This window comes from Serinus canaria, chromosome 10, assembly GCF_022539315.1.
Source record: "Serinus canaria isolate serCan28SL12 chromosome 10, serCan2020, whole genome shotgun sequence".
NCBI lineage: Eukaryota > Metazoa > Chordata > Aves > Passeriformes > Fringillidae > Serinus > Serinus canaria.
In genome coordinates, this window is record NC_066324.1 from 10,552,544 (window position 1) to 10,570,807 (window position 18,264).

Consider the following 18,264-nt stretch of genomic DNA (forward strand, 5'->3'; position numbering starts at 1 on the left):
ACTTTTCAACGCCAATTGTTACAAAGAATTTTTCCATTTGAATAAATGATGTCATGTGTTATGAAAGTTTTAAAGTGTGACAATTCAGTGCTATGATTGTTAACCTCTATTATGTTACTGCCATAAAAATTTTCATTATTAACATTTTATTAATAATGTTTCTAAATTGCATGCACCAGAAGGCTAACTTGATCTTTCTTTCATATCCAGATTTTAAAAATGTCAAAGGTCAAACAAGACAATTGAAATACTGTTGCCAAATATAGTCATAGACAGTCAATTATGCAACAAAAGCAGTATGCCACCCAGGAAGAGTAACGGCCTACATTTGCCTAAACTTACTCTGTTTTGATGAGAAATGTGTTCCAAAATATACTGCTAGTTGATAGATCTTGTAGTGTGGAACAGTGTAATTACATGGTTTAGGATGTCTTGGTCTTCCTAAGCTTTAAGGAATATGGGGAGGAAAGCCAACTCTGTTGTGTATTCCAGGATCCTAGAAATCTGAAACAATCACTTTTGGATACTCAAACAATACAGAAAGTGGGAAGCTGTGAAAGGGAATATCTGGATTTGGGCTTTGTTTTGCAAGACTGACTGTATAAGGAATTAAATTTTATACCAAATTCTATTTGCCTGTAGGGAAATTGCTTCTTAAAGATTCATCTGAGCTCTGTGTTTTTCTGTCTGGCTATTGACTTCAGGACTTCTAGTTAATTTTCAATTAGTCAACTAATATTCTATTATCAAATTATTTAAAGTTTATAATATTAACACACAATTCTTTTCTGGTTTGGAAGTTTTTTGCTAATACTTTTTAAAGTTCTTTACAAAGATGTGAATAGTTCTTTTTCACAGAGGCATAGAGAATTTGAAGAGTTTTCCCAAAGTCTGTAAGCAAATTGCTTAGAAGTTTGGATTAGCCTCAAGTCTCTTGAGTCTCAGGTCATAGCCACTTCAGCACATTTTCTTCAGGATGGAGCAATAACATATTTAATGATACAACACTGAATTTTTTGAAGATTTGGAAATTGTAAACAGTGTGAGGGGAAAAGCTGTTGGGGAAAAGGAGCTGCTATTTATCTTTATATGTATCCTGTGACTGCTTCTGCAGTTGGCTGCTAAATTTGATTGATTTTTCTATAAAAGTGCACTATTTCTCATTTCTAATAAATTTCAGTATTGAGAGATACAGAAAAACTGCCAAGTCACAGCTGAACTACAAGGGTATATCAAGGTCAAAGGAATCAGCAAGGGCAGTGTGTACAGACTCAGATTTTTTCATTGCTCAGACTGATGGTAGCTCAGTTTTGAAGCTCCCCCAGGCAGGCATAGCCCTGTTGGTGTATGTTAACTTGTGGAGCTGCTGCCTGGGCCTGAGGCCAGAGGTTTGAGTTTTCCCCCACAGAGTTTATGCAATCATTTTAGTTCATGAGAGTGAGAAGAAAGTGAGTGGAAACTGCTACCGTCTGGCTTTACACATATTTTTCAGCTGGCAAATGCCTAAGAATAGACAAGGTGATGAAGATTCAGGAGGTAAATTCAGAAGTTGTAAACAGTTTTAATTGTGTTCTGTGGCACCCCTCTTATTCTATGCCAGCTGAGCAGTGATCTGGATGTTGATAGGTGAGACTGAAGAATCTTGCTGCAATCTTTCAAGGCTTCACACCCTGCTTTCTTCTCACCTCCCCAAAGGCTACACTCACCAAAAAACTCAAAAGAAGCTGTAAGACAGGTATAACTCAGCTGCTTCTGTTATCTGCATCTTTGCTAAAACCCATCTTCATCAGCAGTTGAGGGTGAAAACCTGGGATTTGTGATAAGGCATATACTGAGGAATAGGCATAGATCTCTCTGCTGGCTGACACTTGAGGGTACTCCCAGTGCCAGACAAAGAACTGGAGAGGCAGCAGGGGAATCTGGTGTATTAGGTTTGATTAGTTACTGTGGGAGAGAAAGTCATCCTTGGTGCTCTGGGTTAGGTTTTGAGAGGATATGTATATATTTCCACTTGAATTAAATCTTTCTGTTATAATTGGAAAGATTAGCAGAGTACTAATGTGACGCAAAACCACTTCCATGTTAGTGAAGGTTTGTGTTCTCCTGGCACCAAAGTGTTGGTTGAACCACAACCTCTTGAAAAACCAAGAATGCAGTTGCAGAGACAGACTTTCTGTTTGTCTGGGATATGCATAACCCTTAACTGCATCTAGTCTATCAATACCTGTGTTGAAATACCTGATTTTCAGGAGCTGAATCTTCTTGGCTCATCTATGTAATATGTATTTAAGCAACAAAAATAAAATTTATACAGTAACACAGCATACTTATATTTGTTTTATGCTAAGAAGCTTATATAAAATGCTAGTGGAAGTAATTCTGATTTCTAAGCAAGTTAGAATATTTAACCACTAAGATGTGTAGAAAGTGTATTTTGTCATCAGTTAGGGTTTACATTTGAGCAAAACTGACTTGAAGTTAATTTAAAACTGCCAAAAACTTTGACTTGTTGGATTCTGGTCAAAATAGAAATAGTTTTCCAAGATAAAATTCTAATCAAGATTTCAGCCATTTTATGTCAAGATCTCACTAGACTACTTTCTCTACTTCTTTGGTTGGCTTTAGCCACTGAAAAAAAAGAGGAAATAGGCACTTTCTGGGTTTCGAGCACACATGGAATATGATAGGATCAGACATGTTAGGATTCAGGTTCCGGGAAGGCTTTCCTAGTAACTAAGAGACTCTTTGAAGTCTTTAAAATGAGATTCCAAAGGCAACAGAGCATGGAAAGTCCTAAAGCATCATCCAGTCAAAGTTTAAAATCCCCTTGGATAGAGTCAAAACAAACTCTGATTTTTGCTGCCTTTTTTCTGAACAAAATTAACTAAATCTGGCAAAATTCTGAAACGCAAACTGAAATGAAGGCAGGAGTAAACAGTGATAAGGAGTGATTAATTTTTCTATCAAAGATTAAGAGTTAGCAAATTGCCTTGTTACCTCCAAGATTTTTTTCAGTCAATCTCACATGTTACAATCATGAATTCAAAAAGTGCATTTTGTGTGCACACTGAGATTCTTTTTCTTGAACAAGATGCAGAATTTATTTTTTGTTAAAAAGGTTCAGGCTTTGGCAAGTTACAATAAGTTTTTGTAAAAGAGAAATTTTTTTATGAATAATGACAGATTTTTCTGGGTGACCTAACCTCTTGGCTGCTACCTAATTCTTGCTTTAGTTTTTCAGTAGGTGACTCTCAGTTCTCCCGCTACCATTTAGTTTTCAGATTGAAAGCAAAGCTGTCAGGTGCAAATTGATTTCCCCTACTTAGTGGAGATCACTGTCCTCTGATTTGATTAGTTCACTCTTGAGTTATCACCTTTATGTCCACCAGAAGGCTCTACTGCTTTCTGAAATGTGCACAGAACCATATTCTTTGGATACCTAACAAGGTCAGCACTGTTGTAAACAGGATTTGGCAATTTGCTTGCACTGAGACAGCACACACATATTTCTGTAACTAAGCAATTAAATTCTTATGTTTTTAAGAAAGAAAAATCTGATAAATACAGATTATTTACAATTGGTGAGTTAAGATTTGGTTCAGTATTTAGTTCTGATGTGAAATATGAATCCACACACATTTAATGCAATGGCTGTTAACTGAAACCTTAGAAATTTTAACACTTTCACTATTTATGTTGTTACTTTCATAGTATATGTATATGTATTTATTTTGTAATTAGAGAAGTTTGAAATACAAAGACCCTAATTCCTCACCATCTTGGCGTTCTTATAGCTATAGTCCCAATTGGTAAGCGAACCTCTATGAATTTTGGCACTTGCCAAAGTTGTGATGAAGTTATCTTTCTGCAGACATTTCTCAGTGGGAAAATTGTTCTTCACCATATTCATGCTTCACACTTCATGGGCTGAAAAGAAGTAGCTCACTTGCTCTACAAAACTGTCAGGTCAGCTTTCTTCATGAAGCTAAGTTATGATAGGTAAAAATACGTTTTTGTTCTCATTTTATTTTAGTAGCCCAAATTAGCAAATTAAAAAGGAAAAATAACTCCTTTATTATGTAAGTGGAAAATTGGGATAAAATGAGAAGAAACCTCTTGGAGCAACACTTCTCATGTCCACTGATTAGTTTGACTGCAGCAGTTCTGACATTCCATCCTAAGAAACAGGTTTGATTTACCTTTTACTAACTTTCAGAAATCATGGAACAAGAATGTTTGAACATACAGAAATACATCCTTTTCATCTGTATGGTTTTAAAATTACGCTTTTCAGAGAACCTGGATAAAAATAGCCTGTTCAAACTTCTAATGTTAATATTTTTTCCTTAGGGAAGGTGTACTAGTCCAGGTGGGCATTATTTTTTGTGGGTTTTTTGTTTGTTTGTTTTCTTTTTTTGCCCCTCATATAGTATAATTTTCTTTATGGTTATGATTTTAGTAGAGAGCCATAGGCACATCTTCAGAAAGGCTGTTTACATATTTTGTTGAACAAAGGGCATGACAAAATGTTCCTGTAATATTGCTACAGTACTAATTTCTGTAGTTTCACATTTCTCACAAAATCCAGGTCATCAGTGTTCACATTTTTCTAGTCCTCTTTGTCTATATTTGCCTATCCACTTGTGCAACAAAAGCTTTTGGGTGTTATTCCTTAAGATACAATAGATAAATTAGAGTATTAAAATTAAGAGGGTGGGAACTTCCTACATGCTTCTGCCAGTTTAAGGACAGTTAATCACAGTGCACATCAGTTACCAGATAACCATTACAATTCCATTTGGCTTTTCTCATCATACTCATTGCATTTTCCAGAAAAAGAATTGGGATTTTTTTCCACTACAATGTAAACGTAAGGGTTTAGTGACTCAAGTTTGCCTTTCTATAATTTGTAATAGTTAGTTACCATGACTAAATTATCATGAGGTGTTCAGGAAACTGCAAGAGACTACACCATTGGCACAAGAGGATCTGGTGTTCTCTAATGGGCTCACTACAGAATGTTTAAAGGTGTCATTAATGTGCTTAAGCAGAATGGGATAATTCAGAGAACTGAGAACCTCTGTTTGAATTTGAAATAATGCTAAATTACTAACAAAGTTTTACTTAAGCATCATGGAACTAAAAAAGCAACTCTGTATAATAAATTACTTAGCTCTAGATGCTGTCATAATGTGTTTGTAAATAATAACAGAAAAAAAATTGGGTATTGTGAATATTCATTTATCTTCATTAATTCAGAAGAATCAGTTTCAACAATCAGAAATTTTTTTCCAGTGATTTTTTTTTAATGGGAACAACATTTCACTTCAAAAACTAGTCCTATGGATCTCTATTGTAGCAGTGCCCTCCTGAAACTCCAAGGGAGTCTTCTTGAACATGGACCAAATAATTTAGTTGGCTGCTGGCCATGTGTTGTCTTTCAGAGGAATATGGTTATTCACTATGTAATAGTGTAGGAAGAAAGGAGACATATGGAAACAAATTTTAAAAGAAACACTAACATTAGTCAATACAGTTTTAGCCACACAAGTTGCCAAGCACTTAATGTAGTCATGAAGCAAAGGAATAAATTATGAAGCCCACTAGCCAGGCGCGTAGCACGCGAAAGTGCTGCTCTGGTAGAAAACAAGCCCCCAACTTCAGCTGAAGGCTGAGGCACACTAACAGTTCTTGAAGTTTGATTTATGGATTTCTTTTGCTGCTGCTATTATAAAAAGCACACTATTATATACAACAAATTAAATAATTTTTAAGCAGCATTCTTGGAAATATATTTGTCCTTTTATGTGTCTCTAAACACTAGACCAGCATGTCCCTGGCCCCTTTTTGTTATAATTTTGTTTTGAAATGTGCAGTATAATCCTATGTATTTTCCCATTACATCTTAATAAAATTATGCCTTTTCAAGTAGATGTCATGTTTCTCTAAATAAACAGTACATTTGTAGCAACATGAAAGACAAACTGGCAAAAATAGTGACTGTAAAAATTGATGTCTTGAAATATTAATCAAATATTATATAGGTATTTGTGTGGAAAATACATATTAGTACAACAATTAATTTTCCAGATCAGAATTTGTACTTGGTAGAGCTTCATAAAATATTGTATGTCCATTCTCTCTAGATGAGTCATGGTTTTGGAAGAAAGGGGGGAGAATATTTTTTCAGCATTATGATCATTGTAATAATGAACTGCAGAAACTATAATAGATTTTGTTCCTGGCTTGGCAAACTATCTAAAAGATTTTGCAAGAGAGTTTACATAATTCTTTCCATTGAACTTTCTAGTATTTCTGTTTTAATTGTTAACTCAAACATACCAAACTTTTAGGTAGTTTGTGCTCTATATAAATGTGGTTTAATGTTTCAGGAGTATTTTATGAGGAGAGTTGGTGGCTATACGTTTTTGTCGATACAACCTTAGTTCACTTGTTAAAATGGCCCTCTGTTTGCTAATAGTTCCCAGCTGTAACTAATACATTAACAGATCTACAATGCAGCATTTAAAATGACGCATTTCAAAATCAATAGCAAATGTCCTGCTGTACGATTAATTGGAAAACTTGGTTTACACAATGGTCAGTACACGATACAAAACTCTTTAGGAACTAGGGTAAATCAAGGAATAGGAAACAATAGGAATAGGATGTGTAAATTTCTAAAATCTTAGGAAAAGCAAAAATAGTACTTACTGTAGTTGTTGTTAGCTTCTCTTGTCCCTTTCACTTTGCCTCGTTTATCAATCCTCATATACCACTGAGTTCGACAGAAAAGTCTTCTTACTCTTACATCCCCCCCTTCCATATAATCATAGCTTCTGGTATGTCGCTCAGGGCTGGAACAGTTCACATTTGTAGCCATTTGCTCTGGAGTCATGTCATTGCAAGCTAAAGATATAGTGCCCATTAGAAAGATAATGTAAAAGTATGATCTGTAGAGCAAAATTGGCAGGATCCATGTCAGTATCCATTTGTGCATTATAGTGCAGTGTTCTGGGTGTTCATGAACAACATAATGAAAATTAAATCTCAAGTAGACTGTTGCTCTTAGGTCACCGACCTGCCTTCTGTCTTTACGAGTTACAGATTCATTTAAGTGAGATTGCTCCCTCTTCTAGAATTCTGATCGTTATTCCTTAATAGTTAATGGCGAAATAGAAGAGCTTCTTAAATATCTCTTCAGTCAGAATATCCTTTAAAGACACAAGTTATAAAAACCTTTGTTGTTGTGACCTTCTTTACTACTTGAATTTGCTGCTTGCACTGAAAGTAAAAGATCTGTGAGAAAAGGTTCATGTGTAAGTCTTTATGCTCAATTGTTACAAACGTGCAAGGATACATTATACTAATAAAAAGTACTACACAGAAATACATGACATGCTGAGCTCATTTTTAAAAACATGCTAATGCATATATGATAGATATCTCTCATACAACCTTTTACATAACCAGACATTTATACTGATTGTAAACACAGTACTCTCTTCAGTTTTCAGTCCTTCCAAAAATCTCCTCTCGATTCGTTTCAACTCTCATGTATGATAAAATTCTCCTGATTACTTTATACCTATATATTTACTATTAGCACAATCTATCATACAACTTTTCTCTAGTTCACATTTCAAAACAGACCTCATGGCTTTAGCCCTGTGTTTTTATTCCTACCCTTTTCAGATTATTAGTAGAAATAGTTTTCTTAATTCTTTCCTTAGCATCTAGCATATAGAAATAAAAATAAGTTATTAGGTGTTAGAAACTATTGAATAATCTTGTAAAGGATAGATAACTTACTTGTTTCTGTTGATAAGAGCTGGATACCCAAGTACTCCATTTCTGTTGTCTCCTTTTTGCAACATGAGACACTACTGTAGCTACAAACTTTCTCAGCTCAGAAAGACTCCACCAGAATTATAATTGTTTCCATAAATCAACAGGCTGGAGAGATGGTGTGTATGTGCTTATGCGTGCGCGTGCATGTGTGTGTTGAGCCTGTTCAGTCCTTTTCGATAAATACCTTTGCTGACCTCACTTGGAAGCAATTAGAATTTAACCAGTCAGCTGTCAGTTGAATGCACGAACAAAAGTAAAAGGAGACTTGCATTGTATCGTGTCCAATGGTCATCAGAGGGAGCTATGTACATAGTTTATGGTTTAAATCTCCAAGAATCTTCTTTCTAAAAATGTATATTTTGTGCTGCGTGGAAAGAATCGCTTCACATGCTGGTTAGTGTTTCTGTGCTCTGGTTTAGGTCAGTATTCTTCTGTCCTTAAAAGATTCCTCCTCCTCTCTTTTTTACTCTCATGCTTATCTCAGTGTGCTTTCAAATCTCCTCTGCAGTTTGGATTCATAGTCTGATTAGTGCCTTTCTGAAGGATATATGAAACGTGTGTCTGTTGCATGCCGTGGAGAAGGGTGTGCTGTAGCCCTTAGAGATCATGAGGTATGTTTTTATACCATGGATTTGAAAAGAGGGACCACTGCATTGAGGTTTTATTTATTCAGCCACTAGGTGAAAATGAGAAAGTATATTTGTATGTTTCAAAGTCTGACATTCAAACACAACCTTTATCAACTTGAAGGAAAAATTGCTACTAGGGAACAGCCTTTTTTAGCATACGTAGTTAGTTCTGGAAACTCACAAAGGGAGGATGAAAACTGGCAGCAATGTAGGAAAACCCCTAATACTACACACCAAGCAACGGGCTTAAAATCTAGAGAATGAAAATAATGAGTGGATACTCCTGGTTTTCTGCTTTTGTGTACCAGCTTCCCTCTCTGATACCAGCCTGCCCATTCACCCCTGTTCCATTTCACCCCTCAATCCTGTTGAGTTTCTGGTGAGTATATTTGTAAAACACACTGTAGCAAAGTTTTCAGTAGCTCTTTATTCTTTTTAACTGCCCCACTGTTGATGTGAGCACACCTCAGTCCCTTTAGTAAGTAATATCAACAAGGGAAGTTTGGAATTAATCCAGTTATTAAGAAAAGTTTACTTATGTTTAATAGTTTCTGCCTGATAGTATAATGCAGTTTATCACTCCATGCTCTTATCCCATCCCCACTCCCTTCCTCCCTCTTAATTAAAAATCAAGTGAACTGTAGAGGCAGGTAAAAAATCCCAGGGAGTACATATGTGCCACCTTGTGGTGAGGGGGACATAAATAAACAGGGTGTTTCACTGGACTGGTCCAAAATTAACAAAAAGGTGCACCAGGCAAACTTGTAGTACTCAACCTCTCCTATACACAGAGAGAATGAGTAATTTCCTTCCTTAACATCAACAGCCTCCTTGTCAGCACTCACCTGGATGAGTCCCATTTGTCACTTGCTTTGTATTCTTTTTTAACCATTTTCACACATAGTCCAAAGTTGAAAGATTTTTCTTGTTGTTATCTCTATTTCATCATACTGGGCTGTGTTCTGTAGCTCATTTTCCTACTTTAGCAAGACACTCAGTATATGTACCTTTTTGATCTGAAAGATGTGCTGCTGAGGGCTTTCAAAGGGTGCACACCTACAGCTGATGCACAAAGAAGTGGCTGTCACTAGTTAACTCTTGTAAACTGGTTTCACAACTATCTCCAGTTTGACTTCTGTCTTGTCAACCCATGCCACCGTTTTGACAAGGAGTGGGGACTGAAGTGACTTATTCCAGTTGTGACTTTTGCAGTACATTTGCTGGATTTATATCAGCATGTTCTCTGACCCATTCCACAGTCTGAATTCAGAATGATAGCAATGAAAAAAATTTGTGGTATTCAAAAGGCTTATCTCTTGTGTATTATTAAGAAAGCAATCAAGGATAAAAGGTAATCTGTGTTTTACTCAGCAAAATAGGATGCAAGTAGAAATGTTTTTGTAAATATTCTGGGTCTTTTATGTCCAAAAGCAACCTGCACTTTCAGATCCTTACTGGCTTTAATTTTTCTTTTTTCTTGCAAACTTATTGTTTCTGACAGTTAGTACCAGGAGAAAACATACATACCTGAGGTTTCTGTTCCAGAAAGCTGGAGCTATTCGTGGTCCAGGCAGAGGCATGTATTTCTGTTGGCTCTGAAAAAATAAATCACTTGCTGTAAGCTGAGTTTTCTTAAGTGGCACCTCACGTCAGATCTCTGGAAACTTTTATAGTTAAGAATAAATTAAAAGTGGCTTAAATAAGACACTAGCTCTAATTTTAGTTGGTGAACAATGCAGTTACTCTTTAATTATTGCTGCTAGCATTCAAAATACAAGGTTATCCTTGTATTTTGTAATTATAGAATAATATCTTTCCACTGTGCTTTAGCTGCAGTTTTCTTAATTACACATTTTTATGTCTTGCTATACAACAGGTCCAGTTCTGTATCTTTTAATGGAGGGATGCCTTCTTGCTGTGCATGTGTACATCAGGCTTCTCTGCATGTGTTGCCAAGCCTCTGAATGGCCCAACATGCATCAGATAAATCAAGCATAACTAATATATGTCTCAAGTTGAATTGGTTTAGGTTTAGAGAAGATTTATCCTGATTGAATTTGGTTCTCTTATCTGTTTAACAAAGTGCATGCCTAGGTCTTTGCATTACAATTCCAAGCAAATCTTTAATAATATATAAAAATTTTCCACCTAAAATGCTTGTGATTTTCTGTTTCTTTGGTGATGTGTTCAGGTTTCAGGACCACAGGAAACATGGAAATGTGTAATAAGCACATGCTGTAAGCCATCCTTTAATACTTAATGCATGCATTGCTGCTTCCTTCTTCCTGCTGATAAGAGTCTTCCACAGCATTGTTACAGTGCACATACTGAAAACGAAAAGTTGAAATAAATTGCAAGCACTTTGCTTCTGGTTGTAAAGATTGTGCATTGGTCTCCAGTTAAAATAGAGCTCAATAAAGGTTATTCCCTTTTTATTTCCCTTACATAGGAAATTACTTTTTGCTCTTTCAGATGAAAACATGACCACAAGCACCCATGCTTTCTTCATCTCCAGCCTGGCCTGCTGTAAATTTACTGCCCATCTGTGGCACTGGGTCATGAATGTGACTAAAAAACCTCCTTTTGTCCATTTTGCCCTTGGGGCAACACATCACTGCTAAGAAACTTATCATTCTCTTCCTCCTTGTTTCCTGATCCATTTCAGATTTGCTTTAGAACATCTTCCAGAATTTCCAGAGTTTAGGACAGTAGGAAGATAAAAATCTTTGACCTAACTTTAAACCAAAGATCTTGGGTTTTAATGCCCTGCAGCAACAGCTAAACTGGGATTGGAGGGTCCCAGGGAAAAAATGCCATAGAAGTGAAGGTGCTAAATATGCTTGTGGTTAAATCCTTATCCACAGCTTCCAGACCTCAGAAATCATCATCAGATCAAGGCTGACTGTTACTACGTGCAAAAGATACAAGGAAAGTGCTACAGTTGGAGCAAATCTTTGGTCAGCATTGTGGTATCCGAGAAACACAGCAACATGTGTGGAAAATAAACTCATGTAACGAGGCAGTAAAAACAAGAGAGACAGGGAATATTGCACTTCAGTTTGGATTTATCTTTTCAGGATGTAAGGCTGAGATTAAAAACTGTAACTATGAATCCTTTGTCTCCCTGACTATAGGAATGTCTTTTTGGTTTTGGTAACTGGTATGGGTTATTAAAATCATATTGAAAAGACAACAGCTATTTTTTCCTAGCAATTTTCACAACAGATCTCTTCAACATCATTCCTTTTTCTGTTTCTTCCTATTCATCCAGATCATATTGAGCTGATTTAAATTTACAGGAAGAATTGAATGGGATGCGGCAGATACTTGGAAAAAAAACCCTGCTCAAACTATCAAATAGTTTGACTACTGCATAACTACTTCCTTTTCTTTTAATTAGTTACAGCAAATTTGTTTAATATAGCTTATTTAAGGGAAAACAAAGGCTGGGAATACCTTAGCTCAGTTAATAGTCAACTTAAAGGCAAATCCATCCAGACTCTTTTCACTTGGACAATGGAGTATCACAATGCTGACTTTTGAAGGAAATAGAATAAAAACAGAATGCAACAACAGCCAGATGAGTCCTTCCTTTCTGAATGGAATGGTTATGTTAGATCTTCTTGTTATTCATAGCTCAATAACCCTCAACCTCAGGAGATTCTACTTGTGATGACCTGAGGACACTCAGGCTATATTTATCATAACCTCAGATCTTGATACAGAGTTGTAAAAGTTCATTTTTGGTGGAGATATAAAAAATAGAGAACTGGTATGAGAAAATACTGAGGAGACCCATTTGGGTCAACTTGTTTATTACCAGGTATGATGTTCAAAGGTCTCTCTTCTCTTTCTTGAGTGATCCATACATTTGTAGTAATTTTTTTTTACCAGAATACTTAAAAAACCTTAAGAATACTTAACCATTCAGTGATTTCTTCTGCCTGACTTTAAGTATATTCTTTTTGCAAAATAAATAACTTGTAGCATCTTTTTAGATACATAGATGGTATTTAAAGCTTAAATAAGCTTAAAGCTGGTTGGATAAGAACCAGCTTTAAGAGCTGGATTTGTGGAATCTGTGTGCTTAATCACCTCCTACAGCTGTCTCCAATTAAATAGGTGTGACACATCCAATATCTGCTGCCTCTGTTGCATACTGTAGGTGTTAAAATGCTCCTGTGATTCATTTCTAAAAACCTGGGCTCACATATATACACACCACACACTGAAACATTCCTAATGCTGTAAAATAAAATACTCAAAAGGCACAAATTCTTGCTATCCATCTCATGCATTTTTCAGGGGGGAAAATCGTGAAGAGAACAATAATGATAAAACTTAGTCTGTATCATGGTACATACTCACACGCTCAACCAAACCAGTGTTTATCAAAGTAAGCTCTTGGCATCTGTCTATAATTCAGTGAGTCCAGGATTTCACCCAAGGTTTAATGTAAATTCATGCTTTATAATTCTCTGTTATTTACAGGTGTTGAGATTTACCTTGACATTTTTTCAGTGGCTTTCTCTGTACAAGGCAATAAAGTAGGTTGGTACAATCAATGCAACAAATACAAAATAACTAATGGTGGGACTGTGTATGGCAGAAGTGCTACTGGATTACTACTGTGTATTTATTATCTTATGTTGGGAAAAAGCTGGTGTAAGACCTTTCCTGACTTTCAGCTAATTATATGGGCTATAGTTACATGTGTTCTAAAATAACCTTCAGGGAAACTGCTCTATTCCTCTGTAAAGCTGTGGTCCTTGTAAAGTTCAAAACTCAGCAGTTGACTCAGAGTAAGAGCAATTCTCTGTAATGATTGCCTAATTTATTACTCATCTGTCAGGGACAGTGACACCACGTAGTCCCAAAAATGTAAGGTTTTCCAGCTGTTTGCCATTTGAGTGGTAGATAAGCATTTGCTTAAACTGAGGGAATCTAATAAAAGGGTGTCGTTCCTAGGGAATCTGTGTTAGGAATTGGCTTACAGAGTGAACTCCACCACATTCCCTCACTTTTTCCATTCCCTCACTTACTGATAATGAAGTCCATGATATCCTACTAATTCCTATGTAAATTCAGGCCAGAATAGTCATTTCATAATTTGCTAAGGGTGTGAAAGAAGGATGTGAAGTGCCAGGATCTGAGTGCAGTTCAGCATATCAAGTGCAGGGTTAGAATGTGCATGTCAGCGTCATTCCTTAGGCATCTGGTGTGGCCATGGACTGGTGAGCCAGTTTTTCTAATTATAAAAGGAAGAAAAGAAAGTGTCAAACTACCTTTGCATTCAAAAGGCAAATTGAGGCTATGTCAAAGCTCTGCTCTTTCTTTCAGAGCTCCCTCGAGAGAGTTAGGCAAAGAGGGACACTTGATTACAAACTGGCTGTAATTTAAAGATGCCTGAACTGATGGTACCATATAGTGCTGCTTATTTATTTGCAATATGAACCATCCTGCTCCTCTGTACATATAGTTCTGTAGATTGCAAGAGAGATCCCTTCTTTCTGGGAATAGTTGTGCTTGCAAGAGTTGAAATGCCTGCCAGTGCAGCTGTTGCTCTGTTAGATGATTATTTACCTGGCTTGTGGCATCAGCAAGGATTGAATTTTGTCAACAACTGATGAGGGTCAGGCGTTGAATCAGATTGTTATCGGAGTTGATCCTGTTCTGATCTGCCTCCCAGCTCCTGCTTTACTTTGCTTGTCATAACTATCACATTACTAAAATAATTTCTGCCCTTTTAACAGTAATGCCAGTTGCTAGTTTTTCATACCATTGACAAAGACTGTCCATTGCAACTAAAGTATTCTCCGCAAACCTAAATATTACTGTTCTGTGCAGCTGGAATGCAGAACATTTGGGAGGTGATAGGAAGAGTGGGATAAAGAGCTGTGACTGAAGAATCTGTGTATTCTTCCTCACCTATAAAAGAGGAGGGAAAACTTGATTGTCTGATTGGAGTTTGTCTAGTGTAGTGGTAAATTCCATTTATCAGCCTTTTGAGATATTGGGTTGAGTGCAGCATCTGTCTAGTTAGTGTACCTCTTGTATCTCTGTTATCTCTCTTGTGCTTGACAGCAGGTTATTGCAACAGAGGCCTTTTCTGGAGTAGAAAACTTGTATTGACATGGCTTTGTGAAAGCTTTTCTCACGCTGACTATGTGTATTGGCTCCAGTGCTGAAGTTACTGTTCTAAACTCTACCATGCTGAGGTACAAAGTGTGGTAGTCCCTTGACACTGCAATCAACTGAACAAGTTTTTGTGGGTTTTTTAATCCAGTTGACTGAAAGCCCCAGAATAAGAAGATGAAAATATTAAAGGGAAGTTACTGAAAAGCTATTTAAAAAAAAATTTGACATGCAGCTTTTTGCTAGTCAACCACATTTCAATAAAATTCCTCTCTGAAGAGCATGCCATTGTTTGTTTGTTTGTTTCATAGCATTGTTAGACATGAACAATAAGTTGGCAGTGCCTAGTATGAATTCTTGGTCTCTAAAAAGTCTCTGATGAATGGGTTATCAAATTGAACATGTGTTCTATAATCTTAAATTACACATTCAGTTTTTTTCCTCAAGTAAGTATGCTGTGCCCTTCCTCATTATTCCTAATGGTGACTGACCCTTTTTATATCTTTTATCAATGAGAAAACTGTGGAGGAAAAGACAGCTTTCTCAAAGTGTCCTGAAATTTAGGGTCTTGTTACAATTCTGACTCTTCTGTGAGGATTGTGAGGTTTTATCAATAATACCCAATACCAACATGATTTTGATAGCCATTACTTCAAAAAAAAAAGATATAGGAGACTCACATTATACAGATGTGGAAAAACATGTACTAATGCAAAGAAGGATCAGCTGTGTACACGTGAGTTGATGTAAGAGTTCATGAAAAATGTTGATTCTGGTGTTTCCAAAATTCTGTGTTTGACTTTATGATCTTAATTTTCTTCTGATATTGGAATAATTGATAATTGCAATTGCTGATTTGCACAGTTGGCACCAGCATCTCAAATGTAGCAGGGGATGTCTCAGAAAAGGGAACTTTGTTCCTTTACCAGTTTTTCAACATTCACTAGTGCTGCTTCTCAGGAAGCTTATTGTCTGAGTACACAAACTCTGTAAACCTCTGCATGAAGGCAGTGATGGGTTTCCTGAAGTATCCCAAAGGGCTGTTAATGTACAAGCAGGTGCTGGCATGTGGAAGAGAATGGAGAACCAGCCATGGCAAGAGGAAAATTGGGAGCATTAAAAATTAAAGTGGAAGAGAAGAAATAATGGGCAAAAATTGGTGAACTCTCAGGAAGAGGGGGAGAGATACAAGACAGAACAGAGGAAAGCAAGGAGGTCCTAATGTATGCAGTATGTCAGAAGAAATGGGAGCTAGGACATAGGGGAACCTTGGAAGTCACTTGAAGGAGATAGAGAAAGAGATCAAGGAATTTCTCATACAAATCCTCTCTTCTTCTGTCTGTTGCTTTTTCAAAATATATCTAAGAGAAATAACATAATTTGGCAAATCAAATATCTATTAGACTGAAGTGTATGAAATCTTTCATTTCAAAGTTTTTTGGCTTTGGTAACCTCCAGTGAAGGACTTCTAGGGATGGAATGATTGCTGTACAGCATGGTGATGATGCTTTGTTCACCTAAAATAAAAGATGTTAATAGCTAAAAGAGATAAGTTATTTCTAAATTATCCCTTCCACCTTTATGTCATGTGCTGTTTCAATTTTTGCAGGCCTGATTGTGTGGCTTGTGCTTTTCCCATTGTGACACTCCGGTGCAGCAAAATGACCTGGCACTACTGGGACAGTGCTCATTAGAGTTGGTGCTGACCCAGGGCTAACCCAGTCTCTCTTCTAGTTCTTTTGAAAATGTGAGAGAGAATTTTTTTAAAACCTATTTTTGAAATCATTTTTTTAGCTACCCAATGAAGAAATCCCTTCTTCTCCATGCTTGCCAAATTAAATTGCCACCCTCTTCACTGGTCTCTGGTTCCTGGCCTAGATGTAAAGGTTCAAGGGAAAAAATATGGCTTCATTAGGGCCGCATAATCTGCAGTAGAATCTGTGATGTTGAGGAGTGGTCCTTTATTTTCCTTTGTGGTTTGTGATCCCTGTTCCTTTGTGACTTGAAATTTTGTTCTTTTCTATTCCGTGTAAGGAAACAGATGGTCTACTCTGCAAAACAGTGCCATTAAGTCATACTTAATCTTCAAGATTTCGGATACTGGCCTGCATTTAGCAGAAAAGGAGCTCCCATCAGGATTGGCACAAAGATTTCCATGCCTCTCTGGAGTTGAAGATTGATATGTAGGTTCCAAAAAATTTATCTTACTTACAGTCCAGTAAACCAAAGTGGTATTCCTGTAAAATGCTGAGGTCTAAATGTAAATTAGTCTTTTTCCTGTGAGCTTTATTTCTTGTGGATTTATGAGTAAAACTGAAAATAGAGATTTTTCTTTGTTTTAGTGTTGGCTAGTACACCCAGTTTTAAGATAATGGTGCATTGGAGTATAATCAAAATAGGTGTCTAAAGAACTAGATTGCTTCATGTTTCATAGGGATTTTTTTTTTTGTGAAAGAGGAGATTCCTGGGTTTGACTGTTTTTCAGTTCCTACCCCACCCTTCTAAAAGATACTTACACTCTCCCTCTTCAGTTTCGAGAAACACCCCCAGGGCATCCTTTTTATTTGAATTGATTTTCTGGTTGTTTATCTTTTTCAGTCTGGTCATGAAAAGCACATCTGGTTCCTATTTTAATCAGTATTCCAGTGGGAGCAACATCATATTATAGAAGGCTAACAATGCTAAAATAATAATCCGTAATGATGCAACTTCTGGTAATTTAAAACTGTTTTATCCACTGTTTGTAGAAGTGTGTTAATGATGTTGGCCAACTGATCTCTTTGTAGATTAAACTCACCCTGGGTCCTCATGACAGAGAATATCTGACATCCACGTAGGTGAACCCTTTGAACTGTCAGCAATTCCTGAAGTGTCTGAGCATTTCAGTACTTACAGAAGGTGCAAAACTGACAGTTGTGCAAACTGAAGCCATCTCTTGACAAAGAGATTGGGTAAAACAGCCCCAGTGCTGGTTTAGATCTCTTTACTTTTGCGTTTTATTTGACATAGTTCTGCCTCTAGAGGTGACAGAGTTGGAGGTCTTGCTCTTGTTCTTCACTTGGTTAGTTGATTCAATACTCAGTATATATGGTAAGACCACCAGAAAGCGACAGTGGTTGTTTTATCACAAAGCTGTGTGCTAGCAGATAAACTGAGATGGGTTGCCAGACTGCCTTCAAGTGGTAGGACTTGTTTTCTTTATTTCCTGACTTGGTTTAAGCCAGCAACAAAGAGGACGGACTTCTACTGTTTCTCTAACTAATGCATGTTTAGCAATTATGTGAAAGTGAAACTTAGTGTCTCTGCGATTTCCACAGGAATGCTCCAGCAAAGCAGCTACCCCCAAAACTTTTGCTGACAAGGTGTTTGTTGAAGTGTGGCTCTCAGTCACGTTGGTAATGGCACTGGCACTTTAAAGTGTATCATTCTGAAGCCATCTCCAGACTAGAATTCCACAAGATAGCAGAATAAACTGAAGAGGCTGTCCTTCAAAAATAGCTTTGAGAGGTGGGGAGAACATACTTCTATTTGTTGGGAAAGAATCCTCTGTTATCAGAGCTATCTAAAAATTTCATTCAGCCTTCCAAATATTTATTGAAACTGTCTTGTTGATATACACCTGCTTCTACCTTGGCTCTTCAGCAACGTT

The 18,264-nt window shown here is 36.8% G+C and overlaps 1 protein-coding gene across 3 annotated transcripts in view; it reads right to left on the reverse strand.

The window, feature by feature from the left end:
* Nucleotides 1-8,050, reverse strand: part of FGF7 (fibroblast growth factor 7) — a 29,214-nt gene extending 21,164 nt beyond the window's left edge. The window contains exons 1-2 of one of the 3 annotated variants that reach the window (XM_009089944.4): nt 7,813-8,050; nt 6,715-7,284 (exon numbers count right to left, since the gene is read on the reverse strand). In XM_009089944.4, coding sequence (XP_009088192.1) covers nt 6,715-7,000 — 286 coding nt within the window. In that variant the 5' untranslated portion in view covers nt 7,001-7,284; nt 7,813-8,050. Of the gene's footprint in view, nt 1-6,714; nt 7,300-7,812 lie in introns of all 3 variants that reach the window. The other 2 variants (XM_009089945.4, XM_018913871.3) reach the window with 2 other exon arrangements.
* Between the last annotated feature and the right edge of the window lie 10,214 nt (nt 8,051-18,264).